Source organism: Narcine bancroftii, chromosome 8, assembly GCF_036971445.1.
Source record: "Narcine bancroftii isolate sNarBan1 chromosome 8, sNarBan1.hap1, whole genome shotgun sequence".
Taxonomy (NCBI): Eukaryota; Metazoa; Chordata; class Chondrichthyes; order Torpediniformes; family Narcinidae; genus Narcine; species Narcine bancroftii.
Genome location: NC_091476.1, coordinates 64,013,833 through 64,026,715, shown reverse-complemented (window position 1 = coordinate 64,026,715; position 12,883 = coordinate 64,013,833). Strand labels below are relative to the sequence as shown.

The 12,883-nt window shown below is 50.7% G+C and overlaps 1 protein-coding gene across 6 annotated transcripts in view; it reads right to left on the bottom strand.

Annotated features, from left to right (window-relative positions):
* The window catches only part of LOC138740776 (malate dehydrogenase, cytoplasmic-like), a 46,082-nt gene extending 37,187 nt beyond the window's left edge, over positions 1-8,895 (bottom strand). For 4 of the 6 annotated variants that reach the window (XR_011343162.1, XM_069893853.1, XM_069893857.1 and 1 more), the window contains exons 1-3: positions 8,802-8,895; positions 5,830-5,934; positions 3,684-3,780 (exon numbers count right to left, since the gene is read on the bottom strand). Coding sequence is in view for 5 of the 6 variants with exons in the window: in XM_069893853.1 (XP_069749954.1) it covers positions 3,684-3,780; positions 5,830-5,934; positions 8,802-8,804 (205 nt within the window). In the remaining variant the exon portion in view is untranslated. Of the gene's footprint in view, positions 1-3,683; positions 3,781-5,825; positions 5,935-8,801 lie in introns of those variants that run through there. The other 2 variants (XM_069893854.1, XM_069893856.1) reach the window with 2 other exon arrangements.
* Between the last annotated feature and the right edge of the window lie 3,988 nt (positions 8,896-12,883).

Sequence of the window (12,883 nt, the reverse complement as noted above, 5' to 3'; positions counted from 1 at the left end):
TTCAAGGTAGGAAAGACAGAAGTAGGTAATTCTGAGGTAGGTAAGATAGAGTAGGTAAGGCAGAGGTAGGTAAGATGTTTCCATTGGTGGGGGAGACCAGAACTAGGATTCAGGGTAGTAGATTTAGGATGGAGATGAGGAGGAACTGCTTTTACCAGAGGGGAGTGAATCTGTGGAATTCGCTGCCCATTGAAACAGTGGAGGGGACCTCGGTCAATATATTTAAGACAGGGTTAGATAGAATTTTACATAGATGGGGAATCAAATGTTATTGGGAAAAAAGTGGAGATTCCATTATTGTCACATAATACTACATGTAGAATGTAACATACACCAAATTTTTAAACTTTTGTCTACCGTGAGGAAGACAAGAGTTGCCATTTTGTCCAGCGCCCCCCACAGAAACAAGGCCCCAGCAAGGATCGAACTTGCCACCCCTGATTTACAAGGCCAGTACTCTAACCCCTGAGCCATCATGAAGATGATCTTATCATTAGAACAGCCATGATCTTATTGAATAGTGGAGCAGGCTCGAAGGGCCAAATGGCCTAATCCTGCTCCTATTCTTTTTAATGTGCTTACGTTCTTTGTTCTAAGGATGAAGGGGCTGGAGGAGAAGGATAGCAACAGGCTGCTCCAGAGACCCGGGTTCGATCCCTGCATCCTTTCCTGATCACCTCCTTCGTTCAGCTAACTTCTCATTAAATCCGCCTCCCTCTCCCCCAGGTTCTACTGATATGGATTTCCAGCATTTTCTGGTTTTCTTTCAGACTTGCAGTATTTTGATTTGCGGCTCTGCAAATTCCAGGAGCTCCCACCTTCTCCCCTCCTAGTCAAGGAGGTCAGTGCAGCGGCTGGAGCCCCTGCCTCACAGCACCCAAGACCCAGGTTCGATTCCCGGCTCTGGGGCTGCGAGGGAGTGAGAGAGAGCGGGGGAGAGAGAGCACACGAGAGAGAGGTTAGAGAGGAGAGAGTGGAGAGTGAGAGAAAAAGGGAGAACTGGATGGAGAGTGGGTGTGCGTGCGTGAGATAGTGTGTGTGAGAGAGTGAGAGTGTGAAAGAACTGTGAGAAAGAGAAGGGGAGCAGATGAGTGAAAGGGGGAGAGTCAGAGATCATGTAAGAGCACGGGGGGGGGGGGGGGTTGAGAGAGAGAGAGAGAGAGTGCTTATGTGCGCATGAGTCCATGTGTGTGTGAGGAATTTACACATTCTCCCCACACAGCTCCAGTGTTCTCTCACATCTTCACCAGTCAGTGGGTTAACTAGCTCACCAGTGCCCTCTCACATCCTCACCAGTCAGTGGGTTAACTAGCTAACCAGTGGGTTAACATCCTCACCATTCAGTGGGTTAACTCGCTCACCAGTGTCCTCTCACATCCTCACGAGTCAATGGGTTAACTAGTTCACCAGTGTGTTAACATCCTCACCAGGCAGTGGGTTAACATCCTCACCAGGCAGTGAGTTAACATCCTCACCAGGCAGTGGGTTAACTAGCTCTCCAGTGTCTTCTCACATCCTTACCAGTCAGTGGGTTAAATAGCTCACCAGTGTCCTCTAAGATCCTCACCAGTCAGTGGGTTAACATCCTCATCAGGCAGTGGGTTAACTAGCTCTCCAGTGTCTTCTCACATCCTTACCAGTCAGTGGGATAAATAGCTCACCAGTGCCCTCTCACATCCTCACCATTCAGTGGATTAACTCGCTCACCAGTGTCCTCTCACATCCTTACGAGTCAGTGGGTTAACTTGCTCACCAGTGTCCTCTCACATCCTCACCAGTCAGTGGGTTAACATCCTCACCAGGCAGTGGGTTAACTAGCTCTCCAGTGTCTTCTCACATCCTTACCAGTCAGTGGGATAAATAGCTCACCAGTGTCCTCTAAGATCCTCACCAGTCAGTGGGTTAACTAGCTCACCAGTGCCCTCTCACATCCTCACCATTCAGTGGGTTAACTCGCTCACCAGTGTCCTCTCACACCCTCACCATTCAGTGGATTAACTCGCTCACCAATGTCCTCTCACATCCTTACGAGTCAGTGGGTTAACTCGCTCACCAGTGTCCTCTCACATCCTCACGAGTCAGTGGGTTAACTCGCTCACCAGTGTCCTCTCACATCCTCACGAGTCAGGGGGTTAACTCGCTCACCAGTGTCCTCTCACATCCTCACGAGTCAGTGGGTTAACTCGCTCACCAGTGTCCTCTCACATCCTCACGAGTCAGTGGGTTAACTCGCTCACCAGTGTCCTCTCACATCCTCACGAGTCAGGGGGTTAACTCGCTCACCAGTGTCCTCTCACATCCTCACGAGTCAGTGGGTTAACTCGCTCACCAGTGTCCTCTCACATCCTCACGAGTCAGGGGGTTAACTCGCTCACCAGTGTCCTCTCACATCCTCACGAGTCAGTGGGTTAACTCGCTCACCAGTGTCCTCTCACATCCTCACGAGTCAGTGGGTTAACTCGCTCACCAATGTCCTCTCACATCCTTACGAGTCAGTGGGTTAACTCGCTCACCAATGTCCTCTCACATCCTTACGAGTCAGTGGGTTAACTCGCTCACCAGTGTCCTCTCACATCCTCACGAGTCAGTGGGTTAACTCGCTCACCAGTGTCCTCTCACATCCTCACGAGTCAGTGGGTTAACTCGCTCACCAATGTCCTCTCACATCCTTACGAGTCAGGGGGTTAACTCGCTCACCAGTGTCCTCTCACATCCTCACGAGTCAGTGGGTTAACTCGCTCACCAGTGTCCTCTCACATCCTCACGAGTCAGTGGGTTAACTCGCTCACCAATGTCCTCTCACATCCTTACGAGTCAGTGGGTTAACTCGCTCACCAATGTCCTCTCACATCCTTACGAGTCAGTGGGTTAACTCGCTCACCAGTGTCCTCTCACATCCTCACGAGTCAGTGGGTTAACTCGCTCACCAGTGTCCTCTCACATCCTCACGAGTCAGTGGGTTAACTCGCTCACCAATGTCCTCTCACATCCTTACGAGTCAGGGGGTTAACTCGCTCACCAGTGTCCTCTCACATCCTCACGAGTCAGTGGGTTAACTCGCTCACCAGTGTCCTCTCACATCCTCACGAGTCAGTGGGTTAACTCGCTCACCAATGTCCTCTCACATCCTTACGAGTCAGTGGGTTAACTCGCTCACCAGTGTCCTCTCACATCCTCACCAGGCAGTGGGTTAATTAGTTAGCTGCTGAAAATGCCCCCTTAGCGAGGGGAATTTTGAGAGGAGGGGTGGGGGTTTGAATTTGGGAGAGCTAATGGGTGATTAATGGTCAGCAAGGAACTGTTGGGCTAACGGGTCTGTTTCCATGACGTACCTTTCCGTTCCGATGGTGGAGAATAACTGCCAACATTGTCGGTGGCTTGGTGTGGAGGCTGCTCTGACACATGGGAGCATGGTGGCACAGCAGCTCCCAGAGACCCAGTCTCGATCCCCACTTCCGACGCCGAATGTGGAGCTTCCTCCCATATCCCAGGTCAGTGGGTCGATTGGCCCTCTGGGTGTGGGTGATGAGGCATGAAGTGGGACGAGAACAGAATTGTGGGGAAAGGAGGGTTGCTCAGAAGGCCTGCATAGACTTAATAGGCTGAACAGTCTCCAAGTGAGAGAAAGCTGGGATGGGCAGGTTTAACTGAATCAGCCTGACCCGAGTTATAGCCCGTGTTACCTCGAAGAAGTTCAAAGGCACAGTCTTGTAACTCCATTGCCACCCCGGTCAACGCGTCCAACTCAGAGGAGCTGCCCAACAGTGCGAGGGCCACGGGCTGGAAGACAAATGGCAGCAGTCAAGGACCGGCAAAAAGATGCAAGGGAAGACATCCCAAGTTACAGGAGAAGGCGGACAGGCAGCGGGACTTGGAGGGGGGTGTGCCTGCGAGCTCCCACCCTCCGACAGCTCGCATGCATGGACACATACGAGCATTCCTTGGCAGGTGCTGAGCACTGAGGGAAGGAGGGAGGAGAAGGAGGGTGGAGGGAGAGTTAAGGGAGGGTAGGCGTGGTTGAAGAGAGGCGCAGAGGGAGGGGTGGGACGGAGGGAGGCAGGGTAGGAGCAGCACAGAGGGTGATAGGGGATGCACAGAGGGTGGGAGGGGAGGAGTGGAGAGTGGGAGAGGAGGGTCTGCTGAAGGGAGGGGAGATGATGTGGAAGAGAAGGGAGGTGCAGGGGAGGAGCAGAGGGTAGGAGGAGAGGGATGCAGGAGTGGCATGGAGGGAGGGAGGCGAGATGTAGAATCAGGGAGGGGAGGTGCAGAGGGAGGGAGGGATGGACAGCAAAGGTACAGAGGAATGGACAGAGCAGAAGGACGACAGAGTGGAAGGACAGAGGGGAGGCAGTGCAGAGGGGCAGAGGGATGGAGAGGAGGCAGTTCAGGGAGGTCAGAGGGATGGACAGAGTGGAGGGATGGAGGGGGGCAGTGCAGAGGGTTGGAGGGATGGACAGAGCGGAGGGATGGAGGGGAGTTAATGCGGAGGGACAGAGGGACGGACAGAGCAGAGGGATGGACAGAGCGAAGGGACAGACAGAATAGAGAGATGGACAGAGCAGAGGTTCGGAGGGATGGACAGAGCAGAGAGATGGAGGGGAGGTAGTGCGGAGGGGAAGAGGGTGGGAGGGGCAGAGGGTGGAAGAGGAGGGGCTGCTGAAGGGAGGGGAGATGCTGTGGAAGAGAAGGGAGCTGCAGGGGAGGGGCAGGAGGGGAGGACCAGAGTGTAGAAGCAGAGGGATGCAGGAATGGCACGGAGGGAGGGAGGGAGGGAGGCGAGATGCAGAAGCAGGGAGGGGAGGTGCAGAGGGCGGGAGGGATGGACAGAGCAAAGGGACAGAGGAATGGACAGAGTGAAGGGATGGAGGGGAGGCAATGCAGAGGATCGGAGGGATGGACAAAATGGAGGGACAGAGGGAAGACAGTGCAGAGGGACAGAGGGATGGACAGAGTGGAGGGATGGAGGGGAGGTAGTGTGGAGGGACAGAGGGATGGACAGAGCGGAGGGATGGATGGAAGGCAGTGCAGAGGGTTGGAGAGATGGACAGAACAGAGGGATGGAGGGGAGAGTGCAGAGGAACAGAGGGATGGACAGAGCGGAGGGATGGAGTGGAGGCAGTGCAGAGGGACAGAGGGATGGACAGAGCAGAGGGATGTATGGAAGGCAGTGCAGAGGGTTGGAGATATGGACAGAGCGGACAGATGGAGGGGAGACAGTGCAGAGAGACAGAGGGATGGACAGAGCGGAGGGATGGAGTGGAGGTAGTGGAGAGGGACAGAGGGATGGACAGAGCGGAGGGATGGAGGGGAGGCAGTGCGGAGGGATGGAGGGGAGGCAGTGCGGAGGGACGGACAGAATGGAGGGATGAACAAAGCAGAAGGACAGAGGAGAGTGATGGAGGGGAGGTAGTGTGGAGGGACAGAGGGATGGACAGAGCGGAGGGATGGATGGAAGGCAGTGCAGAGGGTTGGAGAGATGGACAGAACAGAAGGATGGAGGGGAGAGTGCAGAGGAACAGAGGGATGGACAGAGCGGAGGGATGGAGTGGAGGTAGTGGAGAGGGACAGAGGGATGGACAGAGCGGAGGGACGGAGGGGAGGCAGTGCGGAGGGATGGAGGGGAGGCAGTGCAGAGGGACGGACAGAATGGAGGGATGGACAAAGCAGAAGGACAGAGCGGAGTGATGGAGGGGAGGTAGTGTGGAGGGATGGACAGAGTGGAGGGACAGAGAGAGCAGTAGGTCGGAGAGGACGGATGGACAGAGTAGAGAGATGGAGGGGAGGTATTGCAGAGGGACATCGTGAGGAAGTGGCTACATTGGCACCTGCCTGCTCTTTCCCATACGCCTCCCCACTGGCCAGGCTGTAGAGCAGGGAGTAGGCGATGTGGCCAGCCGCTTCCGTCACCACGACTTTCACTGGGTCAGCCTGCAGCTGGGGAGGGGGGGAAGCGGGTTATGGGGTGAGGTGAGAGAGCATAGTTATGCAATCAGCTCCAAACAGGCCAGCGGAAGCTTGCCTTCCCCAAACACCACCTCCATCCAGGTAGGTCAGCAGCTGTCAGTCACCCGTCTCCTCACCTCCACCCCCAGTGCTGACCCTCTGCCTCTGGCTGCCATTTCTGCTCCACATCTCCGCTCTCACCGAACAATTTTGGCGCTCAAGCCTCTGCGCTCTGCGCCTGGTGCAGGGGCCACCTAGAGGACTGTCCGCACGACCGAAACATCCTGAATTTTCTTGCACTTACTGCAGTCGTGCTTACAGGCTACCCCTGCTCTCTGAAAGCCAAGCGTTCCTATGAAAATTTTGTCAGGCAAAATGGCATAAAGCGAAGAAGCCATTACCATTAACTTATACAGCAAAAATTTCTGAGCGTCCCCAGACCCTGAATAAACCTAAATTAACACTAACATATCGTAAAAGCAGGAATGATATGATAAATACATAGCCTATATAAAAGCCTTTATTTAGTTTACCATAGCACAGAAAAACAGGACATTTGACCCCTCCAGTCTATACTGACCAATAAAGCCAGCCAGTCCCCATTGATCTGCTTTCATTCCACGGATTTATCCAATTTATTTTTTAAACTCAAGATTGAATCTCCATTCCACCACATGGCAGCTCCAACCACCCTCTGAGGAAAAAACATTCCCCTAAACCCCTAATGTTCCCCTTATACCCACCCCCCCTTTCAGCCTAAAGCTATGACCTCTTGGTCTAAATTTATACATTGGAAGGTTAAAGCACTGAAAGGCATGATCCAGGGAGACAGTGGATGTTAACTGCTGATGTTAATAAAGAAAGGGATATTGAAGCTCAATTACAGTTTGTTTTTAATTTTCCCCTCTCTGTCTTCCTTATGGTAGACAAAGTTAAAGAATTTCATGTATATTACATTCTAAATGTAGTACAGGCACTTTATCCGGAACCCTAGGGGGACAGTGTGTTCCGAGTTTTGGATTTTTCCGGATTTCAGAACAAAAGCCAGCTGCCCCAGATTTAAGCCCACCCAAATTGTGCTGCCCTATCCACCCTCTTCCAGTCGTGCTGGCATCTCTCTCTCTCCCTCGCCTCCCCGAGTCACACTGCTATCTCTCTCCCCCTTCGCCCGCCCGAGTTGCACTGCTGTATTTCTCGCCCCCACCCCAGTCGCGCTGCCATCTCTCCCCCCCCCTCGCCCACCTGAGTCGCGCTGCCATCTCTCCCCACCCCACACTGCTGTCTCAGTCTCTCTCTCCACTGAACCAGCACCAGGAAACAAAAATGCCAGAATTTGGATCTTTCCAGATTTTAGATGTCCGGATAAAGGATTGTGACAATAATGGGACCTTTACCTATTTGGAGCATGCTGATAAAGAACATTTTTGATTAATAAGGAATGGGTGGGAGGCCTGGTTGGCGTAGCGGTTAGCGCAATGCCATTACAGCGCCAGCAAACTGGGTTCAAATCCCACGTTGTCTGTGAGGAGTTTGCACATTCTTCCTGTGTTTGCATAGGCTTTCCCCACCGTTTCCTTCCACCATTCGAAATGTATCGTGGGTTGAAGGTTAACTGGGTGAAATTGGGCAGCAAGGGCATGTGGGCCAGAATGGCCTGTTACCGTGCTGTATGTCTAAAAGAGCAAGACAAGAATAAACTCCAGAGGGTTGTTAACTCGACGTGAGACATCACAGGCACCAGACTTCAGGACATCGACATGAGACAGTCTTAAAAAAGCAGCCTCTATCCTCAAAGACCCCCCCCCCCCCACCACATCCCCCAGGCCATGGCCTCTCCACTCTTCTACTGTCAGGAAAAAGGTCCAGGAGCCTGAAGATGAGCACAAGGGCAGCTTCTTCCCCGCTGTCATCAGATTCTTGAATGATCAACGAACCAAAGACACGGCCTGACTCTTCGTCCACTGTTATTGTTATTATTTTATTTTTTATACTAATGTTGTAAGATGGTGAAAATATGAATGTTTGTACTGTGATTCTGCTGAAAAACATGACTTGTTCATGACAATAAACCCTAATTCTGATCTGTGTCATAGTGCGTGCACGTGTATCTGTGTCTGCGTGCATCTGTGTGCACACGCGCGCACCTGTGTGTCTATCCGTGTGTATTTATTTGTGTGTGGTCGTGCGCACATGTGTGTGGTCGTGCGCACATCTCTGTGATGTGTGTGTGCACACATCTGTGTATATCCGTGTGTGTGTGTGTGTGTGTCTCCAGCCAATCAGATAACAGAGATCAACTTTCAGTCAACACAGAGAAGGTGAATAAGCCACCAATCAACTGTCACTGGAAAAATCGACGCCCAATTACAATCAGCTCTTTGCCTCAGTTCCTCAACGGGCAGCCAATCACGTGGCATCTATTGCTTGAGAGGAAGATGCTAGCCAATCATAAAACAATTGACCCACCGGCCAGCCAATCGCAGCATTGGACGGATGCTGCTGCCAATCACAGGACAGTCCGCCAGGTGGTCCCTATAGTGATTGACATGGCATCCGACCAATCTGGCTGTTCCCAGCGCCTCGGGCCTGGAAACCTAGAAGTTGCGGCGCTTGAGGCGGACAAAATGAGCCGCTCACCCCCACCCCTCGACATTCCCCTCCCCCCCTCCCCCCCCCCTCCCCCCCCTCCCCCTCCCCCCCCCTCCCCCTCCCCCCTCCCCTCCCCCCCTCCCCCCCCTCCCCCCCTCTCCCCCCCCCTCCCCCCCTCTCCCCCCCCTCCCCCCCCTCCCCTCCCCCCCTCCCCTCCCTCCCCCCCCGCCGAGCGGCTGCCACCGGGGAGGGGGGGAAAACCGACTCACCATCGCCGCACACTGGGTCAGCGGACAACAACCGTCCACCTTCAGAGAACTGGCCCCTCCTCCACCGTAGACCCCGCCTCACTGCCGAAGCGGGAGCACGCGCGCGCATGCGCACAAGCCTCGGCCCGGACCGGCGCCACCCATGCGCACAAGCATCGCGCCTTGCCCCGCCCCCTCCCCCCCCCCGCGGACCGGGATTGCACATGCCCCTTCGCTTGTATTTAAACGGGCCGCCGCCTTCACCAATCTGCTGGAGGGGCCAACCTGGGATGGCTGAGCCAGCAAGGCTGGGGAGGCTGGGGAGGCTGGGGGAGGCTGGGGGAGGCTGGGGGAGGCTGGGGCAGGCTGGGGCAGGCTGGGGCAGAGTCAAGATTCATTTATTGTCCCCGTAATAAAAACCGTGTCGTATTAGGTTAAATTGCCTGCTGCAAGGCGGCCAGATTCACCACCAGCAGTCAGAAAGAGAGAGTGAGTCGTTTCCCTCCCCCCGCAGCATCACTGAGTGCCCGTGGGTTCCCCCCCCCACCCCGCAGCCGCACAAGGGTCCAGTCTAAACCGTCGGCAGGGCTGGATTGGCAGGTGTAAGGATTCTGGAATGTGAGGAGTCAAGCAAGTGCTCATTAGAAATGAAGTATTATGGGTTAAATCAGGTGAAGGGATGCTGAAATGGGAAGAAGGGTTATAAAAGTATAATAAAATAAGGATCTTCAAAACAGGATAGCAAGTAGATAGCTTGAGCAAGTCTTGGGGATTGATTAATGAGTAAAGAACAAAGACATGATATTTCCTGGCTAACAAGTTTGCAGGAAGGCACATAAACTGATAAGAAGTTAGAATCCACGTGGGCAGAATTACCTAATGCTAAACCAATCCAGGAGGCAGAAGAATGTTAGGGGGAAGGTATCTCTGTACTGAAATGAAATGTATAAAAGTAAGCACCCAAATTTGCATTGTTGTAATAGTATAATAAAAATTCTTTGTTCTCAATTTTTGACTCGAGTGAAATCTGTGAAGGCACCTCTGCTTCTCACAAATGGGGGGTCGTCCGGGATCCCACTCCCTCCAGTGACAGAGTGCCCGACGACGAGGGTAGGTGCACCCCGGCTGATTCAGCTGGACTCACGGACGGCGGGTGACTTATCAGTGGACGAAGCGAGTGATATCCGAGAAGAGGCATTGAGAACAAACGACGGGAAGATATTAAGGAAGCGCGCTAGGAATAGCTACTGGATCCCGGTAAGAGGAATTTTACTTACCTGTTAGTATGGGAGGTGTGAGTAGCAAGGGAAATAGTCCTAAGGAAGGACGGGACAATCAGATAACTAAGCAAAGTCTGTTAGGATTAATGCTATCTGATTGGGATGTGGGTGTTAGAAATTAAAGTACCTTTAAAGAAATTGCTCGAGACAAAAATTGAGAACAAAGAACATTTATTACTGTCAGAAATAAAACTTCTCACACATGAGTCTCTTTAAAACTGATGACACGACAAGCTTTATTTACAAGTCTGCAGATTTGGACTTAACTGGCTTCTCACCAGTTAAGCCCCGATACATACAGTGCATTGATTTTTATACCTTTATTATTTGCCCTTCCCCTTCTTATTAATACTGTTTTAATTGGTTAGTATTACAAAAACATTCTAAGTATAACTGCATTATTAATTATCACGTTCGTTACGTACGCTGTGAACTCTACATTCACTGAATTCTGTTTCTCACACTTCTTATCAATCCTTTGTCTCCTGCATGTCTCTCACTATGACCATGAAAAGATAGGTTTAAAAAAACATATTCAGCAGCTCCTTCTGTCCTTGACTGCTAGTAAACTCTCTGTCCATTCTGGCTTCCCTGTTTATGATTAATCATCACATTTTAACTTAAGTCTTTTTAACCTAAATTCTCTATATCACAATCCACCCCTTTCTCTCTTTAAAATGTGTTGAATATATGTATAGATATGAATGGGGATTCTAAGCTAGGGAAGAGAAATGTTTTATGATACATTAATCTCACGCTGAAATAAAAGTCGTACAGGGTCTCCCATCCCCCCTGGTTGCATAGCTTGTTCGACCATGGAAATCACCAGGCTGCGTAGACAGGGAATAATACAGGGCAAAATAAGTAGGAGGAATAAAATACCTCCGATGACCCACAAGAAGGTACGCCACCAGGTTCCTCCAAACCATTTGTCCATCCAATTAAATTGTGGGAAAGGATGCCAGGTTTGAACCGGTACATGGGACAATGTACGAATATTATCAGCGATTTTACGAATGGCTTTTCCATTATCATCAATCTGTAAGCAGCAGTTAGTCAAATTAAGTTTACCCCTACTGGGTATTTGCCGGCTCGTGAGAGACAATAAAAACCAGAGGGGACGTTAGAGAGAGACCAGGTTTCTCTTGATCTCGTTCGGTTAGTTGTCCAAATGCGGGAAATCATGGTCAATGAATTGAGAGGTTCTCCCCACCAAGGCCATTGTTCTGACATCCGTGGACCCCCGCAGACCCAACAATTAGTTACATTAAAAGTTCCTGCAATTTTAGTTGCCAGATCTACAAAAAGGTTATCTCCCCCAATTGCATTACTGAAACTTACATGGTTATTTGGATGGACTCGAACTAAGTCCGGCTGTCTTAAAGGGACAGGCAATTTCAAGTGTGGAGTGTAACTTTTCATTGGAACAGTACGTTGGTGTATGCAAAACCAGAGTCCATCAGGGCATGGTGGGCTTGAGTCACCTTTCCAACCGTTAAGAGGGAAAGGAGTGGTATTAGGAATCTGTATATAATGACCCATATTATTTCCTTCTTTTTCCACACAAGGGGTATATGGATGTTGGGTGGTATTTTCTGCCCAACATTTCTCAGGAACTGAGGTATGGGAAATGAAATTACCTTCCTTTCTTCCCCAAATGTGGTCCTGAAACAGGACCACTGTATCTCTGCATTTCTTACATTTCACACCTGATAAAGACATAGGCAAACTAAGAAAAATCAAAGAACATAACAATAACATTGTGAATTAAGTCTTTTTGCGAAATCGTAAGGTAAGAGGTTTTTCTCCAGGAATACAAGTCCAATCTGAGTTCGTATCAGGGTCCTGTGGCGCCTCTACAGGTCCCTTAAATCTGGATGCGTGTGTCCACCCCTTCTCTCTTGTTCGTGCTGCAGCTTCTGTAGTTAAGAGAACTTGGTATGGACCTTCCCACTGGGGCTGGAGTTTTTCAGTCTTCCAGGTCTTGATAAGAATCCAGTCTCCTGGTTCCACTTTGTGTAAAGAAAAGTCTAGAGGCAGTGTTTGTGCCAATAGTCCTCTCTTTCGTAAATCTGTAAGAGAGCGTGACAGTGCCTGTAAATAGTTCCTAACAAATATATCCCCTTCCCCCAAGGTGGGACACCCCTCAACTGTACTCCAGAAGGGAAGCCCAAACATCATTTCATAAGGGGACAGCCCTACATCTTTTCGTGGGGCAGTACGAATTCTCAATAAGGCTAGGGGCACTTTATTCAAGGCATTTTAGTTTCCACCATTAACTTTGTCAATTGGATTTTTAGTGTTCCATTCATACGTTCGACCTTCCCTGAGCTTTGTGGATGCCAAGGGGTATGTAATTTCCAAGAGACCTGTAATGCATCACAAATCAATTGCTGGATTTTTGAAGAAAAATGTGGACCCCTGTTTGAGTCTATAGAATCCATTATACCATATCTGGGGATTATCTGCTCTAGGAGGAGGCGAGCTACTGTAGAGGCTGTAGTATTTATTGTTGGGAAGGCTTCTACCCATCGGGTAAAGTGATCTATTATCACCAACAGATATTTCCATCTTTGAACTTGAGGTAACTCTGTGAAGTCGATCTGGATACGTTGAAAAGGGCGTATGGCTAATGGTTGACCTTCCATGGTCCCTGTCCTCATTATCTTCTTATTAATATTTGTGCATAGGTAACAATTTTGCACCTCTTGTTGGGCCAAGGTGTAGATTCCCTTACACACATATTCTCGAAGCACTGTGTCACATAAGGCTTGAGTGCCCCAGTGGCTCTGTTGATGCAGGTGTTTTAAAATGTTGCGAGTT